The sequence below is a fragment of the Ctenopharyngodon idella genome, chromosome 1 (assembly GCF_019924925.1).
Source record: "Ctenopharyngodon idella isolate HZGC_01 chromosome 1, HZGC01, whole genome shotgun sequence".
NCBI classification, from domain to species: Eukaryota; Metazoa; Chordata; class Actinopteri; order Cypriniformes; family Xenocyprididae; genus Ctenopharyngodon; species Ctenopharyngodon idella.
Genome location: NC_067220.1, coordinates 13,778,127 through 13,800,072, shown reverse-complemented (window position 1 = coordinate 13,800,072; position 21,946 = coordinate 13,778,127). Strand labels below are relative to the sequence as shown.

At 35.9% G+C, this 21,946-nt stretch overlaps 1 protein-coding gene across 1 annotated transcript in view; it reads left to right on the top strand.

Moving 5' to 3' along the window:
- The window catches only part of ttyh3b (tweety family member 3b), a 41,821-nt gene that overhangs the window by 1,954 nt on the left and 17,921 nt on the right, over positions 1-21,946 (top strand). Inside the window, exons 3-4 of the mRNA XM_051891279.1 lie at positions 11,597-11,766; positions 20,204-20,315. Coding sequence (XP_051747239.1) covers positions 11,597-11,766; positions 20,204-20,315 — 282 coding nt within the window. The remainder of the gene's footprint in view (positions 1-11,596; positions 11,767-20,203; positions 20,316-21,946) is intronic.

The window sequence follows — 21,946 nt, the reverse complement described above, 5'->3', positions numbered from 1 at the left end:
CATGTAAGTGCCTGTACTGTAAAATAAAGTGCAACCAATGTTTTCTCATAGTCTAAGCAGATGTGCTCTGTGCTTTTGTGTTGTGTATGAGTTTATGTTGTGAAATTTTGATTTAAAAATTACAAGGTCAAACAAAACCTAAAAAAATAAAATGCATACATTGATGAATGGCTTGCTATAAGATCAATAACTTTCACTTCAAAAATAGATGGGGTGATTTTTTTTCATGTCATGCTCACTTTAAAGTCCCCTGTAGTCAATAATTTCATCCATTAAAACTCGTCTTTGATCACCAAAATGACATATTTAAATGTTTTTTTCCTGTGGAAAAAAAACTTCTTCATGTCTTAAAATAGCTTGAATGTAACTCTACACCCTTGCTTCATTTAGTATATGCGGATCTATGAATATGATAATTAGCCCCGCCCCCACTCACTCACACAAGCTCAGAGATCCACTCGGTCAACTTACTGAGGTAAATGCTGCACAATGGTATTGCTTTTTACCACGTCGGACATATAATGGTAATAATTAGTCTTTTGCTTTACTACGTTATCAAACAGCTAATAATGAGTTACTAATGTTACACAAACCATGTTCCTGTTCGCCATCTCAGTCTCAAACGCTTTAAACAACTCAGAACGTCGGTGGAAAAAGGCATATAGTTCATCATAACATCGTAATATACATCATACACCCACTATATTGCTAAATCTACCCGATTTTTCATATCAACAGAAAAATATACCGGGATAACCTGGCTTCTCTTGAGACTCCCCTGCTTCAGAGCGGTCATAGTTAATGATATGCTAAAAGCCTGTCGGCACGTTGACGTGATTGGTTACAAGGTAGTTTGTGACGTCAGAAACACCAGCGATTTCCCGCGTTGTAGTCTTTAGATCACTAAAGTTTTAAAGAGAACATACTCAGCAATGGTGTTGACTTATGAATTTGCACATGGTTTGTCTTAAAGCATATTAAAAACACCACATAGACATATAAATAACATTAAAAATTTGTTTTTCACCACAGGGGGTCTTTAGCAAAATAGTCCAGCCATATTGGCTACCATGGTATAACTGTCTGACACCATCAGTATACCATGGTGCTACCACAGTCCTTTTTTGTTGTTTTTACTGTTTTGAGTTTCAAACTTCTTTCAGACAAAGATGAAGGTCACAGAGACACTTTTCAAGTTCAAATGTCAAGAAGGTTTGTTTACTGTCTACTTCATAAATTGAGGCTATTTTGTGAAAGCAACCATTCTCCATAGGACCAGTAGGAAATAGCATCCAGCTGCGTGAAATTGCAGCCATGGTTGCCTTTGCTCACAAGCTATAGCTGTCAGTGACCACATTCAGAGCACTCCAATGCTGGATGGTAAAATGGCCAACAACGGTCACTTGTTTCCAAAAAGAAATCTGCAATTAAAGGGATAGTTCCCCCCAAAATGAAAATTCTGTCATTAATTACTGTCGTTCCAAACCCATAAGACTTTTGTTAATATTTGAAACACAAATGAAGATCTTTTTGATGAAATCTGAGAGCTTTCTGTCCCTCCATAGACAGTTGCGATGCTTTGATGCTTCAAAAAGTTCATTCAGTTCATCTTCAAAAAGAGATCGTAAAACTAATCCATATGAATTGAGCGGTTTGGTTCAAATTTTCTGAAGAGACTCGATCGCTTTATATGATGAACAGATTGAATTTAGGCTTATATTCACATAAAACATCAATCAGGTGTGGTAAACAGAAGCTCAAGCATGTTTGCTTGACGCGTGCAAGAACCAATGAGATTAGTTTTCATGTGTTACGCAGCATGTTTGAGCTTCTGCTTCTGTGCTTGTATGTGAATGTACTAACATGGTGGAAAACATCAATAAGGCCTGGTTTTCCTGGGATGCTTGGAGATGAGATTGGCCTAGTTGGTTGGCTTGTTAGATCCGAGGTCACAGGAAAGCCACGGGGTATGTGGGGGTAAATCTGTGTGAGATGAGGTCATGACGAGCCCTTGGGTCTGTCTGGTCTGGCAGAGCAGAAGGGAAGAGAGTGAGGGAGGGTAAGGAGAGGAAGAGGAGGGGGGTTGGGTGTTGTTATTCTCTTTTTGATAAAAGATGAATGCACCCCTTTCTGTGGGCTTCTGTGAAAATGGGGTTTAATCCTTAATGTATCCCAGAGTGCTTTGCAGGCATCCTTTTGTCAAATGGACACATAGCCTTTATGCCAGTACCCCCTCGCTCTCATTCTCACACTCTCACACATGCATGCTGGGACATATGGGGGTCTGCACTCGTTCACACCGACACATAGGGAGAGCAAGCAAACTACTTGATTTGAAGATCACATGCTAGTACAACAGTTCTAAATGCAAAATATAGCCTGTAAATATCTACTGTGGTAGTTGATACATAAAATTAATTCATAATTTGAATATAATAAAATAATACTATAATAAAATCGAATAAAATACATATATAATAAGTGATATATATTATTTAATCACTTATGTTCAACAAAGCTGCACTTACTTGATCAAAAATACATTGAAATTATTTATATTGTAAAAGAGTTATTTGGGTTAGTTCATCCAAAAATGAAAATTCTGTTGTCATTTACCCACCCTCATGTCGTTCCAAACCCGTAAGACTTTCGTTCATCTTTAAAACATAAATGAAGATATTTTTAATAAAATCTGAGTGATTTCTGTCCCTCCATTGATAGTCTACGCAACTACCACTTTGAGGCTTCAAGAAGTTCATAAATAGATCGTAAAACTAATCTATATGAATTTAGCGGTTTAGTCCAAATTTTCTAAAGAGACACGATCATTTTATATGATGAACAGATTGAATTTAAGCTTTTATTCACATAAATATTTATCAACTCGCATCAGTTATGGTAAACGAAAGCTCAAGCATGTTCGCTTGACGCGTGAGAACCAATGAATTGGTTCATCCTTGTGTGTTATGCAGCACATTTGAGCTTTAGCAAGAACCTGAGGTTTGTTCTTGTTCGTCAAGCAGGTTCGGTCTTCTGTTCGACATCTTTGACGCTCTTAACCGAGCGCTTACACAGATACACACAGGAGCATTTGAAAGCAGGCATCTATCTTCAAAAGCTCACGTCTGTATCTGTGTAAGCACTTGGTGAAGAGCATCAAAGATGTCTATTTACAACATGTTTTTGAAGCGTTGATCATTGTAGCCAATTCAGACATATCTGTTGAGCGTGTGAACACAATGGCCAATCAGAGGTGTTTAACTTAACCAGAATCCACTCAAAAGGCTAGGGGGAAATTCTGGTATTGTCACATTTTTAAAATTTCAGTACCGACTTGGTACCGAAGTACCGGTACTTAGTTGACAACCCTAGTTATTAATATGAGGTCATAAAAACTCAATGTAAAGCAATTATACAATAATTTTTAAAATGCTATTTAAAATAGTTACAGGTGCTGGTCATATAATTAGAATATCATCAAAAAGTTCATTTTTTTATTATAAATTATTTTTAAAAATGAAACTTTCATATATTCTAGATTCCCTACATGTAAAGTAAAACATTTCAAAAGTTTTTTTTTTTTAAATTTTGATGATTAGAGCGTACAGCTCATGAAAGTCCAAAATCCAGTATTTCAAAATATTAGAATATTTCCTAAGATCAATCAAAAAATGGATTTGCAAAACAGAAAAGTTCAAGTTCTTTAAAGTATGTTCTTTTGTGCACTCAATACTTGATCGGCAGGACATATTACAGCAAATGACTTGCTCCTAGCACAAATTACAGCATCAGTGAAGTGTGGCATGGAAGTGATCAGCCTGTGGCACTGCTGAGGCACTATTGAGCCTTCAGATCATCTGTATATTGTTGGATCGACTGTTTCTCATCTTTCTCTTGAAAATATCCCATAGATTCAGGTCAGGCATGTTGGCTGGCCAATAAAGCACAGTAATATCATGCTCAGCAAACCACTTGGAAGTGGTTTTTGCACTGTGGGCAGGTGCTAAAGTCCTGCTGGAAAAGGAAATCAGCATCTCCATAAAGCTTGTCAGCAGATGTAAGCATAAAGTGCTCCAAAATCTCCTGGAAGATGGCTGCATTGACTCTGCACTTGATAAAACACAATGGACCAACACCAGCAGATGTCACGGCCCCCCCAAATCATTATTGACTTCAGAAACTTCACACTAGACTTCAAGCAGCTTGGATTCTGTGCCTCTCCAGTCTTCCTTCAGACTCTGGGACCATGATTTCAACATGAAATGCAAAATTTACTTTTATCTGAAAAGAGGACTTTCGACCACTGTTCACTGTCCAGTTCTTTTTCTCCTTAGCCCAGGTAAGATGCTTCTGACGTTGTCTCTGGTTCAGAAGTGGCTTGGTAGTCCTTTTCCTGAAGATGTCTGAGTGTGGTGACTCTTGATGCGCTGACTCCGGCTTCATTCTACTCATTGTGAAGCTCTCCCAAGTGTTTGAATCGGCTTTACTTGACAGTATTCTCAAGCTTGCGGTCATCCCTGTTGCTTGTGCACCTTTGCCTACCCAATTTCTTCCTTCCAGTCAACTTTGCATTTAATATGCTTTGATATACACTCTGTAAACAGCCACCCCATTCAGTAATGACCTTCTGTGACTTACTCTCTTTGTGGAGGGTGTCAATGATTGTCTCCTGGACCATTGCCAAGTCAGCAGTCTTCCCCATTAGTGTGGTTTCAAAGAACAAAAGATACCTGGAATTTATACTGTAGGGATGGTCATTTAATGAAACTCAAATGTAAATATTCTAATATTTTGAGATACTGGATTTTGGACTTTCATGAGCTGTATGCTCTAATCAACAAATTTAAAAAAAAAAACTTTTGAAATGTTTTACTTTACATGTAGGGAATCTAGAATATATGAAAGTTTCATTTTTTAAAATAATTTACAATAAAAAAATGAACTTTTTCACGATATTCTAATTATATGACCAGCACCTGTATAGTTTTAGGTGGAATATAGCATGTCTTTTTAAACAGACACCTTTCAAAAAAAAAATTTTCGGGCACACACATAGCCAGTGCCATTTCATCATTATTCAGCCCCAAGGCCTCCCTTCAACCACCTTTAAAACTGTGCTTACATCCTGGCACAGAGAAGAAGACATATATATGCACGTTTGGATTGAAACCATCTGTGCAGCAGAGGGTTCACTTGGATCTCAGGGCACTCAGCACAATAGTTTGGATCTGGCCCACCAGTAGTTGCCAAAACATGTCAGCACTTTGTCCTCCTCTTTTCTCTGTACTTTAATGCCACATGGACCTTATCCACAACCACATTGGGTGTTCTTATGTCTGTCTTTTGAAAAGATAATAATGATTGTCCGATTCGCTAATGAATCATTCTTTTGAATCAGTTCTTTTTAATGATTTGGTGAAATCGATTTACAAAGTGCCTGCAATTGACTTGACTTCGAGAGCTTTGTTTTGGGAGTTAAATTGAAATGGCTGACATGTTTGTACAATAAATAACACAACTTTTTTTACAGTCTGGGTCCATATCTTAGCGTAAAAGTCTGTTTGCAAAGTCTACCCCTAAATTGCGACTGATTTACCAAAGAATCCACAAATGTACCGAACAAATAATGCTCCACTGAGACATTCACATAGTTGAAAATAAATAAACACTTTCCTAGCATTAGAATCCTTTGGAAGGTAATGTCCTTTTTAGTCCAGTGATCCCGTATCTTTCTTCTCTCCTTCTCATCTCACTAACATGCCAGTGGATGGGGCCAAAGATAGAAGGATGTAGAAGTAGGCGTTAATCTGATTCTGCAGAGGCGGTCTTTCGTCACACTATTACATCATAATGTGACAAAATCCAAAACGAGTCATTTTCGGAGCTTGGTTTCAGTAAGAGCTGGAAACAAGGAAGTTTTGAGTTCTGAAACGTTCAGAATGTTTGTATATTAGAATATTACAATGACCTCTTACATGTCAAAAGATCAAGAAAAATTTAATTTCTCAATTCAGGACCCCTTTAAAGGGATTATTCACCCCAAAAGCAAAATGTACTCACTCTCATGTCATCCCAAACTTGCATGACTTTCTATCTTCTGTAAAGATATTTTTGAAAAACTGTTTTTGTCCATATGTTGAAAGTCAGTGGAGTCAAAAACAACACTGATCCATTCCTCACTGATTTTCATTGTATTTACAAAAAATAAAACAAAGCCATAGCTATATAAATTATATTTTATTTATGTATATGATATATATATTTATTTGATGACATTCAAGCATCTCAGCATTTATGTGCAGGCTCTGAAATACCTTAAAACAGTGATTTTATTTACTTATTTATTTTTTAAGTTAAAATTTAATCTTTTAATGCATTTTTCAAAATATTTTGTGTTTCACAGAAGATAATACATGTTTGGAAGAACATTTTGAGTTGAACCATCACTTTAAGTGACCTTGATAATCTTTGAATATTTGAAGTTTTCCTGTATGCTACCATTATTTGTATCCTAAAAAAGTTCCCTTTGTCCACCTAGATGTCTACTTCCTGTATGTGGGAAATGTGATTAGCAGATGCTATACATATGTTTTGGCTGGTATCAGGCTTCTGTTTTCTCAGTATTACTGTAATGAAGGTCTCGGCACAACTTTTATCTGTTCTGTGTCCTAAATGAGAGGAATTTATGACTCTTTCTGAATTTGCAATAGTTTGAGAGGATTTCAGTTTGCTGAAGACGGCTCCTACAGCTGTGTTGCTGTTCTAGTTTGACATGTGGAAAAAGCACTAGGGTTTTTTCTCAGCAGGGAATGTTGGAATAATTAAAAGCATATTGGGCAGGAAAGGGCCCCAGCTGGCAGGAAGTCACGAGTAGTGGCGATGAAACGATTTACACCAGACGACAGAGTGTACTCACAAAAACACACGTACTAATGACACATAAACATTGAGCTGTGAGGTAAATGTCATTGCGCTTTAATAACCGTGATTACTGTTTTAACTTAACCATTATTCTCTTAGCACAGATGGAGGTAATATGGTGTTTTACGTGTTTTGTGGTTTTGTCAATAGGAGTGTGTGGTACAGCTTATTACTGTGTAAAATTGTGCTGTCTTAGACCAGATCCTTAAGATCTTTTCAGTAATTTACATGCACATGTATTAAATTGTCTGGGTTTACTTTTTGGTTCAATTGAAAGCACTAGAGCTGCACGATTCATCGTTAAAAGATTGCAATCTTGATTCAAACACCCTTATTCCAAAATGACAGCGATTCAGCTATGTCTATTAAACCTTTGACAAGTACGATCACAGCGGAACATTAAAATCTGTGTTCGTGCTGACCCAGAGAGAGCAGCTGTCATGTATAGATATGAAACAGCTTCACAAACAGTCTTTTCAACCACATAGTATCGTTATTCCTGTTGCAGTAATTAAAATTATCACAGAAGTACTGGGATAAATGTTTATAGTTTGGATATAAACACTGATGTCTACGGTATTATTCAAAATAGAGTAAATCAAAGTACCCTGACACTTCAAATATTGTATCAATTATATCATTACACCAGTAGGTGGCGACAATATAGCCTAAGTGCCATTGAATCATTCATTCAAGTTTCGTTCAGTAACACTGATTCATCCAGTAATAAAGCAAGTGAAGTCTTTATGAGTGAATAAATGAATCGTTCATTCAAAAGATTTATTCACAAATGCTAATTCCTCCAGTATTAAAACAAGTGAATTCTTTATGAGTGAGTCATTGAATCATTCATTCAAACTGATAAAAATAAATAAATAAAATAAATAGTTTTTAAATAGACCATTGACAATTGACATTTTGTCAGAACCTCTAGTAAATTACATGTTATTTTGTTTAGTTGTCTATTCAGAATCGTGGCAGAATCGTGATCTCAATTCTAAATAATAATAATAATAATAATAATTCTCAATTTATCCAGAATCATGCAGCTCTAGAAAGCACATTTGAATATAGTATAGTATAGTTTAGTAGTGGTCAGATAATACTGATATGTGATACAATATATACAATACACAAAATGAATACTTGAAATTCACTTTTGAGTTGATTGTTGTAAAAAAATTTTTTTTACAGAACTGTTTTTATTTTACACTTGTTTACAAATAATATATACTCAATTCACTTTTAAGTTGATGTAAAAAATTTGTAATTATTTTATACACATGTTCTTATTTTATGCTATTAGTTTACAAAATATATACTTAAAATTAATTTTTGAGTTATGTTGTAAAACATTAAACAATTTTTTTTCTTATTTTACACTATTATTTTACATGGTATACACTTAAAATTCACGTTTAATTACATATTGTAAACAAAAATGAAAGCAAACAATACAAAAACATGTGCTCTTATTTTGTGAATAGAAAACATAAATATTTTATTATACATTTGTCCAGACTTGAGGTGTAGGCATATTGGTGCACTGTTTATTAGTCTCCTAGGTAAGAAAGAATGAGCGGAAGGAACAAATACATAAAGTACTGTATTCCATGATAGTGTTGTTGTGACTGTTAATATTGCATATCTGCTTATATTTACCAATTCTGGTGCTTTATAAGGATTATAGAACAAATTTGACTTTAAAAACGTATTGGATTCCTGCATGCACACTCATGAACTATTCGGGTTTGGTTTTAAGGCATTCCTGTAATTAGATAGTGCCAACTTCCTGCCATCCTGCTCTTTATTACTACCGAGTCACCCAATACAAACTAAAGTTCAGTCTCTCCCTCCCTGTGTGTCTCTGAGGGCTGGTAATAAAATAATTACATTTGAGAGTTTTAGACTCCCTCCCCCACTCTCATCTTCTCCTGGATTTTTTGTATAGTCTCTTCTCTTTGGTCTTGATCACTGATTAGTCTCGTTTTGTGATCACATTTAAATCTGTTGCCTATCACTTGTCCAGGAAATCTCAGCTTCATAAACTTGGGTTTGAGTTCGTGTTAAGCTATAATTAGCTTTATATAAAAACAATAAAAGTCTATGATATATCCTCATTTAGATTAGCAACGTAAGTTTGTGTGTGTGTGAGGGAGAGCTGATAATTAATCCTCTCTAATCTCTTAACGGATGCTGTCAGTGATGACTGACTCAAATGAGCTTTGACACATCAACAGACAGAAGCTGACATCAACTTACTCACAGGTCCCTCAATATCACAGATGACCAGGAACGAATATTAATGTTGTAAAAATCTCATGACACCGGCTTTAAGTCGTAAGCATTTAAGTTTATCTTTAAGGGTGGAAATAACAGCATTGTGTCTACACTGTTTCAGTGACACTGGTGATCCTGCCATGATGAGCGTCTGCACTGGGCTGGACACATATCTGACTAGGTCACTCTGGGCATTTGAGGACAAATTAGTGATCTTGCTCTATTTAGCAAACCTGAGCTTGTGATTATCAACTGCTTTGGAGATACTGCATTTCCATGTATTCCTTGAACTGTCTTTTAGGTTTTTGGAACAGAGGTTATCAACCTTTTTGACTTGAAGGCCCCTGACTGTCCAACACAGCCCCCTATCCACCTTATGCCTTTGCCCCATGACAGTTTGTGCAAATTATGGGTGTAACTTCCTTTAAGCTGTAAACAATCAGTAAATTGCTCGCTCTACGAATGCAATATGTTTTTTTTTAAACTGAGTATAATAAGATGACATTATTCTACTCACCCTTCAACCATCGAACATTAAAAGGACATTTAAAAGTTTAAAAGCATCAACAAGGTACGTTTCAACAGACAAAAGTGTGATTCTTTCTACAGCAATAATGGACGGGTTAAATATCATATGTCTATTATTATGTAACATACGCTGCCTTAATCAAAAATGTTCATTAACTTCAGCATTGCGTGATACTATTTTAAAGTGATATCTGTCATTTTGACAGATAATAAATTGTATTTACCTGTGAAAACAAACCTGGAAAGAGACGTGAGGATTTGAGGAGAAAAACGAGAGGTTCTTTGTACATTCCAGTGAATTATTTATGGCATATATCGTAAATTAAATCGGGAGAACAGACCACAAATGTATGTTGTCCTTTATTACAGCGGAATGCAAAGGGGAAAAAAGAAAATAATCATGAGGATAAGAATGCAGTGATTGAAAAAGAGCTCTTGCAATAGATATTCATGTTATATCATGTCACCAAGGATTACATTATTCTCATGATGTTTAAACATAAAACATGAATGAAAATTGACAGCTCATTCAGTCAGCTTTATTTGTAGGGTGTAACATAGTTCATAGATACGGGAAGAAGGAGGTGGGAACCGGCGAACGTTCAAACATAACTTTAATATATAAAATAAACAAATACAAAACGAAAGTAATACCGGCAGACCCTCGCGGACGTCTGCCGGCCACACAAACATAAAACATAACTTAAAGTCCAGGCCTGGTCCTCTCTCGTCCTTCACTGTCGTCGCTCCCCTTTTATGCTTCCGGAGCTCCTCCGTGAGAGATTCGAGACCGGTGCAACACGCAGCTGACGCTCATTATCACTCGCGTCACCGGCCTCGCGCCATTCCCTCACAGCCCTCGCCCACCCTGCTCATCACATAGGGCAACATTATGATTTGAAATGATTCATTTCAGTCTTTTTGATTGGAAGTTCCCCAAACCGGAAGTGCCACCCATAATTCAAAACGCAGTAGGCTTGTCAGGAATATGGTGGATATAATATAACATTAACAGAACTATTTTTTATATATATATATAATATATATATATATCAAACTATCCTACCTATGGTATTCCAGTGGAAACTAACTATTCCCTTATATTCGTATGTTGGAAAACCCAAAGAAAAAGTCTGAAGACAAATATGATCTACCAAACCCGTGTGGTTATTTTTTAAATATGATTTACAGAAGTAGGACATGCTTCTGGATCAGCATCCTTGTAAGTGCTGGATGAACATTCAGAAGATCATTTCCCTGTGATTTTTAAATTATGGCTGGGAATACCTTTTGGACTGTGTTTTTGTCAGGAGCGTTGTTCCAGGACTAACAAGTGATGTTGATTCAGTATCATGTCCTAGAACATGGCACCATGTTGTGTGTGTGTGTGTGGTTATGAAGACTTGTATACAGTGGAACTTCTGAGCTCTTACGTCACAGCTCTGAGACCAAAAGAAGTCTCCCATGTTCAGCCTGACCTACATTTGCTGTATATGGAGATTTTCATGGTACACAGTAGCATTGGATTAAAGAAAAAAAAAAAAAAAGCATCTAGATAATTCATGATGCTTCTGGTATAGTGGAAGAGCCTGTGGATGTAGATCTGGATTAAACATGCAGGACTCCTTCTGAAAATGGGAGTCTCTTCCATCTAGAATAGCATCTCACACACAAAGAAATATAATAGTCTAAAACAATATGTTACTCCAGATTCCAATAAAAGAAAACGTGAAAACGTGTATAACAAAAGATTGTGATCAGAAGACCCTACCCTCAGTGGCCTCATTGTGTTCTTAATTGTTCTTGGTTCATTTCCTGCTTCACTAAAAACAATGAGGTCTAAATGATTCTTTATCTCTCTCTGCAGTCTGTGTTGTTGCTAGGTGCAACAGCATTGGTGTGTTTGGCACTGGACCTCCTGTTCCTCCTTTTCTACTCCTTTTGGCTGTGCTGCCGTCGTAGGAAGAACCAGGACTCTCCCAATGCGGACTGCTGCTGCACCGCTTGGTGTGTGATCATCGCCACGCTCGTGTGCAGGTCTGTGATTTGCTCTCTTATACAGTTCAACACAAAAAACTCATCTCAAAATGTGGCAATACATGTCGTAAATTCCAGTTAAAGGGTTAGTTCACCCCAAAATGAAATTTTTGTCATTAATTACTCACCCTCATGTCGTTCCACACCCGTAAGACCTTCATTCAACTTCGGAACACAAATGAAGATATTTTGATGAAATCCGAGAGTTTTTTTTTTATCTTCCATTGAAAGCAACGAAATTACCATGTTCAACGTCCAGAAAAGTAGTAAAAACATCGTTAAAATAGTCAAAGTAACTAGAGTGGTTCAACTATAATGTTATGAAGCGACAAGAATACTTTTTTTAACAACTGGTAGGTTTGGTTCGATTAAAACGAACTCTGGTGCAGTTGCTCTGTTAGTGTGATTCATTTCAATAAGTGTGAATGCTGCCATCTGAAACCCTGGTGCGCACCAAACAAGCGGGAAAAAAGGACATAATGCTAAAGCATACCTGTTTTTTTCAACATAGGAGCTACGTTGCTCATTTCAGTTTGGTGCAGGTTTTGAAAACTTGTCTCCTTGCGGCAGATCTTCGTTTTTGTGTGTAATGGAGGAATTCCTGATGCTATTTTGACTCCTTTACATATTTTATTAGCTTTTCTTGATGGTTAAAAATCCCATCATATGTACGTACATACACCGAGCGCATTTAGCCCAGCACACAGCATTGTTTTGGATGTTCCATTGAGTAATACTAAGTAATTCCATTGCAAAATATACGTCATGAAAGATGACAAAATGTATCATTTTCTTTTTTGATCCAGACTAAAAGAACCAAGAGAACTGAACTACAAGTGTGCACACACTCTCAAAGGGTTAGTTCATCCAAAATGAAAATTACTGTTCCACAGAAGAACTCTTTCCCTACCATTGATGGAATTTTCCGTAATTTATAAGACGCTTCCCCGCCATTGACAGAATTTTCTAGCTTTCAGTGTTTTCACTGTTATACAGTAGAGGGTGCTATTGCACAACATCTGAAAGAGTACAGAATCTCCGGATCAAAACACAGGCGAAGAAGCAGAAAGAAGCGGTAAAAGCATTGTTTGTGCACGTTGTAATCATTAAAAAAACAAAACCAAAACTATTTTCCCAGCTTTTTGTTCAAAATGTTGCTTTTTTTATGAATCTTACCCACATTCAAATATTGATTAAAAAAAAAAAAAAAGGCTAGAATAAAACTTTTTTTTAAAGAAGAGGCTCTGTTCTTTCTTTTGATATATTGCACGTTCAGATATTTATAATATTCAACAAAATATTCTGGGGGCCATAAAAGTTTTCTGAAAACGATCAGAAATGCTGGCGGTGACTGGCAACTTTTTTAAAAAATGCTTGCGGGGAAAAATCTCTCGAGTAATAGCTGTATGACACATAATTCATCATGTAACACATATGGCAGCTTATTAAACACCTAACCCACGCTGATGAGCGCCGCTGGCCATGATTCATATGAAATAGTAGGTGTGTGTTTCTCCTTGCGCAGTGTGGAATGGATGGTAACTCGTCTGTATTTTTAGTAATAATCCATGTCTGTATCTCAGTTTACGTCTGACAGCATCCTGCACACACCCGGCTACGTTAACCAATTCTTGCGTAGGATAGTTAGGACATTGTTGGGACATTTTTCACAATCCACATGCTGTCACATTTGACTCTGATAGTTAGGTAAACAAACTTCCGCCTGATTTATTTTTTGTCAGTTTTGATAAATCAATTAGTTGACCTTGATAATTAACCTCAATGTTTTAAACCATTTCTTTAGCTTGACATGGTACTGAGTTTCATCTTTCTTTTAAATTTGTTCAATCCAGTAAATATTGAGGTGTTTATGTGCAGTTTATCTTGTTGTGAACATTTGGTCTCTGGTTAAAATGTCTCTAATTACTCCTGTCAGATCTCTTTATATATAGAGAGAGCTGAGAGGTCAGATCAGGCTGGCAGCCATTGCACGCTGAACCCTGAACACAGAGGTTAAGTAGTTTAATCAAGTGTTTGCATTAGTTGGGGGTTAAAATGATGTCGGCTGAATTCCCCTGCAATGACCCTGTTTAATAATACCAGCTGCTATTTTCAGTGGTCGTGATGTAGAAATAGAGTGGATTGGTTTTGATGTAAAAGCTTCACTGAAATACTGTGATTTTTAAATGGGAGACTGCTGTAGTTGTTCACACTTCAGTAAAAGAGTATCTGGAAATAACTGCCTGGCGTGACCTGTTAGGAAGTTTGCAAGACATGGGATTTTAGGTTCCTTCGTTTATGTAAATAATAAAGGTGTACACATTTATCATTGTTCTGTGAAATTAAGCAGGCAAAATCAGGAATTTCAATAAGAATTCATGTGATCGGGGGTTCCTCATGAGGGCGAAAAAGTCCCCCATGCATATTTCGCTTGTGTTCAAGTAATCTACAAGTCTATAACTCTGTATAATAATTATTTTAATATTTAAAGTAATCATCGAATATGTAAATAAATGAATATGAAGCTATTTAAACCTCTTTTAAATTAAACAAAGTTACTTTAATTTGTGCAAATAAACCATCATTTTGCATATGAATTTTAGGTCACACTTTAGTTTAGGGTCCAATTCTCACTCTTAACTACAGCTTTTGCCTTAATAAACTCCTAATTACTGCTTATTAATAGTTATTAAGGTAGTTGTTAAGTTTAGGTATTGGGTAGGATTGAGAGATGTAGAATATGGTCATGCAGAATAGGGCATTAATATGTGCTTTATAAGGACTAATAAACAGCCAATATCCTAGTAATATGCATGCTAATAAGCAACTAGTTCATAATGAGAATTGAACTCTAAACTAAAGTGTTACTGAATTTTACATAGTTTTGTTTTCATTAACTGTTACTTGTTATTGTTTTAATTGCTTTTGGGTTCCTTCCTTTGTCCTCTGTTCTGATTTTTTTTTTTTTTTCTGGGCTCTCCTCCCATTTATCCCCCCACAAGGGTCATCAGATGATCTCCTCCCCTCTCTTCCACCCCTTCTGCCTTCCCTCCCTCCTCCTCTCCCTCATCAGCACGTCTGTCCTCTATCTCACTTCATGCTCTGCCGTTCATGCTGTGATTGACAGACAAAGTAGATATTATTTCCCTTAGAGAAAGATGGATGCAGAAGAACCAGAGAAAAGGACAATGAAGTCTGATTGATTGAGCAAGATGCAGATAAAGCTTAACGGAGAAAAGAGAGAGAGTTGAGTTGATGGGTCCATGGCAGAGATGAGAGATGTCATGCTGATATGACGGCACAGATGAAACACATTGTGCCTCATGCATCATTAAGCACATCAAATAGTGCACACATGTGCAGATGCTCATGGGGTGACCTAAAATACTGTAGCACTCTCCTAAAAACGTAATCTCCCTTATGTTTTGTGTCTTTGAGCTTAAGAAGCTCGATGAATGTGTTCTCAATCAGTAAGGTTACTGTAAGCAAATGATTTTCATGACATTCAGTTCCACTAAAGGAATATTCCAGGTTCAGTACAAGAAGTTAAGCTTTAACAACAGTTAGGATAATGTTGATCACCACAAACATAATTTTGACTCACTCCTTTTTATTGAGTTTTCCCAAAAATACTAAAAGAACCGTTATTGGAATCTTTAAGAGTTGCTAGTTCACCCAATTTGAATTGATTCAGGTCAGAAAAATACAAAAATGCTTCACTTGGTTGTTTTCTATGATTCAGTTTTAGGGGCCGTTTACGCAACACCGTTTTCAAGTAAAAACGGAAAACTTTTTATGCGTTTTGGCCATTCATTTACACAACAACAGCATTTTGGGGGCCTGAAAATGCAAACTTTTGAAAATGGGCATCAAAGTGAAGGTTTCTGAAAACGAGACTGTTATCGTCTAGAAACTACAAAAATGCGAATTTGTGAAAACATTGACGTCATGCACATGCGTATTACATGTCAAGTCTATAGGCGCGTAGTGTTTCTTTACAAAGTGACATCACCAACTACTGGCCTGGCATGAATAATACAGCATTTTTAGTCGTTCTTGCGTGTGAACGGGGATCATTTTGATGTTGTTGTTGTCCGTACGCGAAAAACGCAAAGGGAAAAACCTTTGCGTTTTTAGTACATCGTTGTTGTGTAAATGTACCCTTAATTTTGATATTTATTTCTTAAAATTTTATTTCATATTTATAATATTTTGGCAGCGGCTATTTGTATCAGTTCTTTGCAATAAGAGTAAATAGTAATTAGATGCTATCTATACTTTATATTGGCAGATACTATTTGCACCTCAGTATTTTTGTGCATTAACAGGATGCAATAATATCAAAGAATGTAAATTATTATATATTTATTACAATTATTAAATGGATGCTGCCTTATTGGTAGAAAAAACCCCTCCCTACACCTTTCCCTAACCCTGCCCAATAAACACTTTTAATATTATTAAACACTCGTTCGCAGTTTATTTCCACTTTTAGAACATTATTTTCATTTTTATTGAAAATAAATGCGAGCTCGGCAAAAGGCAGATTCGAACCCGCATTGATCACGTTAAAAGCCAGGTCTGCGAGCCTTACTCGCCGCTGCTGCGCCACTGAAGACGTTGAATTCCGCACGTTTTTTTTTTTTAAACTTGAGTGGCCCAACCAGACATTGGTGGGTGGAGCTAGCGTAAATAGCATTTTCCAACAAGGGACGCGCTAGTGTAAATAGAGTTTTCCAACAAGGGACGCTATTTGCATTTAGTGTAAATAGACACTCCGTAATAGGTTATTCTATTTTTACAGCATGATAATTCGATATATATTGTTGTACACTGCAAAAATGTCTGTTATAAAATAATACATAAAATAATACATTTAGTGAGGTTTATGCTTCAAACAAATTAAAAATATATTTAAGAAATGTTCAAAAACAACTTGTGAAAACAAGTCTTATCTTATGCAGTATTGCTTCACAGATAAATTGTAGTTTTTGACGCTGATGTTTTGACATGTTTACTGGAAAAAATAAGACAAAGCTACTGATGATAAGAATAAGGTTTTTTAGCAGTGTGTGTGTATGGTTTTGTCCTGGGCTAAAAATATTTTCTTCCTCTCTGTATTACATTCTCTCTTTTTCCCTCTGTCGGCCTTACATCAGTTTTTCCCCCTCTCTCCCTGGTGCTGCCCTCTCGGTGCCTTGGAGATGTTGCCATAGCAACAGAATCAGATTTTGAACATTGAAGCTGTGAGATGAATAATGCACTGCAGGTCTCACTGCCAGTGTGTGTGTGTGCGTGTGCGTATGTGTGTGCCATAGCCGCATAGAGTCGTTATTCAATATCTCTTATCTAACAGTGCCAGATTCTCACAAAGATGTGTCTGGTTGTATCTTTAAGTATTTCTGTCCACTGTTTAATTATTTTAAGTAATTTTGTCTTGGTTTATGTATAACCCTTTGACTCAATAATTGACCCATCAAGCCAGAATCGATTCTATTTAAAGCAGCCAGAACTCAAAAAAGGTAATGGCTTATTTTCCACAACAATGACATTTACCTGAGTTGATCTTGTTAAGGTTGAAAGTCTAAGGCTGTTTGTCCTGACTCTTCACATTTATGTTTGAAAGTGACCCATATATGTCTGAGCCAACCGCATCTCTAAAAGAACCCACATAAAAAATCATGAAATTCTGTACTGAATTTCATGTACCATTGTATTTTTATATGGTACTTTCAAAAACATGCTAGTTCCTTTGCTCTTTTTGATGCTTTGTTATTAATATTATCGCATTACCGTTTTAAACCAACACTGTAGCACTTGCGAATCAAATATTTTCATACTCATACTTTAACAATTAGTTTTGGTAACAGTTACTATTATTCTCCAAACAGAACTATTAACATGTGCCCACACACATGATCTAACAGATAAACACACAAGCGAGTGATTGTGGTCAGTGGTGTTAGAGTGAGGGTAAGAGAGGGAAAGCCTAGTTGAGACACGTGACTCCTGACCTTAACAAAGAATGACAGCTTGACCTCTCTCTCGATATCTCTTGGTCTCACACACTCTTAAGCTTATAAGAGCTCTCCTGCCTAAATCCTCTTGTATTTGAGTGACAGAGACAAAGAGTAACACATGCAGGAAAATGTGCACGTGGCATCAGATAAAACCCTTACGCATACACAATAAAACCGCCCTGAGAATAATGTATCTGAAATAAATGTTTCATTATCTCACATTAATTCCTTTGTGTTAAAGGGGTCATGAATTGAGGGATCAAATTTTCCTTCTTTTGACATGAAAGAGGTCATTGTAATATAAAAACATCCGGTAAGTTTCAGAACTCAACTTCCTTGTTGTTCCAAAAGCATCTTTTATTGAAGCCGAGCTCCGAAAAGACATTATGACGAAAGACTGCCTCTACAGAATCAGATCAACAACTACTTCTATATCAGTGTATCTTTGGCCCTGCCCACTGGCACGTTAGTAAGATGAGAAGAGAAGAAAAAAACAGGATCACTGGACTGAAAAATAACATTACCTTCCGAAGGATTTTAATGCTGGGGAAAGTGTTTATTTATTTTCAACTATGTACTTTATCAGTGACTGAGTTCTGCACTCTTGCCAAAACTCCCATTAAAATCAATGACGCTGTCTACACTACACAATGAATCTCTTATTTACATGTTTGCACTGTTAGTTGTGATGAAAGCATTCATGAGAGTGTAGAATTTCGATTTGGAATGACGGGATCACTGCATTCATGCGCTCAGCAGACAGTCTGTCATTGGCTACAACCTTTCATGCGACATGAGTAGATCTAAATATAATGCTATAATCAACACTTTTCACGATTAGTTAATCTCGACAGCTGTATTAGTAAAAATGTAATAAAAGTTTTTCGGGAGAGTTCCACATGTAATACTTATTTCATATGCAAAGATGTTAGCCAATCATAGCAGTGGGTGTTTACACTGAAGCCTCACTGCAGACACGCCCCTTCCAACAGAGCGTTCAAATCAGAGGGCTAAAATCAAGGGAGAAAATGGCCTTTTATTTCTAAAAATCATACTAACATTATAAGTGCACATCAGGAAACATTATTATAAAAAAAATGCAGTTCATGACCTTTTAATTTGTCCCATATACATAAAGTATTACTATAATGTCCACAAGAGCAAATGTCTGTTTCATAAAGGGTATAGATAATGTCTAAAAGTAAATGTGAATTTTTTTGTTTGTTTTTTTTTGGAAAGAAGTCTCATATGCTCACCAAGGCTGAATTTTTTTTTTTTAATCAAAAATAACAGTAAAAACAGTGATATTGCAAAATATTATTACAATTTAAAAAATAAACGTTTTATATTCTAATATATTTTATATTTTAAAATGTAATTTATTTCTGTGATGGAAAAACTGAACTTTCAGCAGCCATGATATATATATATATATATATATATATATATATATACACACAGTCAAACCAAAATTATTCGGACACTGGGTGCAGGACACTATAGTTCATTTATGTAAGTGAGGATAGCAAAATAAACTGTGACATATCATACCCAAAAGTTCTTCATACAGTGGACTACCAGTAAAATTGATAAAAAATTGGAACCAAAAATTATTCAGACACTTTGACCTGACCATGTTTTGCTTGAGTGTTATCTGACATAATTAAGATTAATTGACACAGTTTAACTTTTATTTAAAATTTTATTACCATTTTTTTTAAACTATAGTGAATAAACTGAATTAATGAATGAAAATGTTCAAGGTGTCTGAATAAATTTAGGTTTGACTGTGTGTGTGTGTGTGTGAGTGCATATATATATATATATATATATATATATATATATATATACACAGTCAATCCAAAATTATTCGGACATTTTTGATATTTTTGATATATTTTTACTAGTGTGTGTGTGTGTGTATATATATATATATAAAATGTGTGTGTGTGTGTATATATATATATATATATATATATATATATATATATATATATATATATATATATATATATATATATATATATATGGTTTGTATATGTATTTGTATATAATTTTTTGTAAATTGTAAAATAATTGCAAAAAAGTGGCTGTAGTAGTTGTCCAGCATGTCAAAATCCAGTGTTAAAGCAGCGTTGATTATAAACAGTGTTATACTTTACTGATGCAAGCTGGTAATTTTAGGGAAAGCCCAGGATTCTGTGTTTTAATGTCTTTGTAAAAGCAAAACCACAACGTTGATTCAGTCAAGTTCAGACCTGCTAACCTGGTCATTTTCAGGGTCTTCAAGAGGTTTTTGTAGTCTTAGGATTCCAGAATAAGGACATTGCTTGTGTGAGAGTCTTGTATTACATTCTATATAAAAGAGTCTGTCACAGTCACATGAGCTAATTCCTAATTTGATGACTTTCCCACAGTGCTGGCATTGCAGTCGGTTTCTATGGAAACGGCGAAACGTGCGATGGCGTGACACGACTGACATATTCCTTGCGCCATGCAAACCAAACAGTGGCAGGCATCGACAAACTGGTGAGTCATTCACGATTTTGTTTGTTCTGAGCTGTAGACAATTTTCTGTATCCAAGCATTCAAACTGCACTTAATTGCCCTTCTGTTGCCAGTGCTAAACACTTTACCACCCTTTTCATATTTTATTTTCGTATTCTATTTTACAGCCCTAACTAATAGAGTTGCATGGCATGCCGATACTAAAATACTGTTGTACCAAAAATGTACCACCGCTGTTGCTAGAGAGTTCATTGCCCCTTGATGAACACTTTAACTTGAATAAACACTACTTGCCAAATATTTCACTGCACCTCCATGGCCATAGCTATAATTTCCATCATGCATGGTTGTTAAATGTTAATTTATTCATAAGGTTGAGGGTGTAATTGTTTTGGTTGGTTGGGTAAATATGTGTAACAAAATATCCATTAGCAGGTCTTCTGACTTTTAAGGCCCGGGTATGCTTCATTTCCATGTTACGCTCCATATTTCAAAGTATACTCCTTTGGCTGTGAGCATGGAAAGATGTGTTCAGCTAGTGGACTTTGTTTTTAAGAGCTCAAGTCACTTGCGCATGCGCTGTTGTACGTGCACGGTCCTCGTGGACAGAAAAATTGGGTTGCACGCAGTCAGTGTGCGCTGATGTTTGCAGACCCTCCTGATGACGAAAATTACGTCACATTGACAGTTGTACATCAGAGGACAAAAGTATACTTTGGCCTTTAAAAAAATCAGATCATTGAGACCTACATTACGACTAGTGATGCACTGAAATGAATTTTTTGTCGAAAAACACTGAACCCAAAATTAAAGTTTCCATTTAGCCACAAACCAAAAATAGTTTATTTAATATCAATTAATAATTAGCTGTATATAAGCATTTAAATTGCTCACAATGCATTTTTATATCAACTTTATAATGATATGTTTCTACTACATTTTGTTGTTGAAATATAAATATTTAAACTGTGGTTGTAATATCTGTTTTCATGACAGATTTATTCAAACATACAATAAATAATAAAGGCAATAGGTTAAGTAAAAAAATATAATGAATATGTAAATATACTGCATATATTTAGCAAAATGCTCCTCTCTGGAGTTATTTTTTTCTTGCTGACTAATGCGCTATGGACATTGAATGGCTTTCCTGAGGTAAATGTAACACGATGTGACATCATTTACAAGCTATTTTATTTTATTTCTTTGTCTTTCCGTGGTTGAAACACTGAGCGATTTACATGAGACGTTTATTTATGCATCAACTGAAAACAGCATAGACTAAGAGCGTTTTCAGACCTGTAGATTGCTTGCTTTATTCCGAAACAGGGACTTAATTTGTTACAATGTTGCATTTTCTTCGTGGTTAGGTTCACTTTCGCAAGGCATCATTTCAAAGCATCCTAAAATGTGTTTATGCAAATCACATGCGAGTAAAACTGTCCTCTTATTGGTCAGTTTCCTTTGCGTCATCCATCAAGGTGATTTGACAAGTTTGTTCCACAAGCTTATTGTGGCTTTATCTGTAGCTGTTGAGACACACGCAAACACTTATACGAATGTAGCCATCATTCCCGCTCTAACTGATAAATTATATATATCTCAGAGCGATTATTTTGTTCATTATTAAGTTCATCAAAATGAATATATGT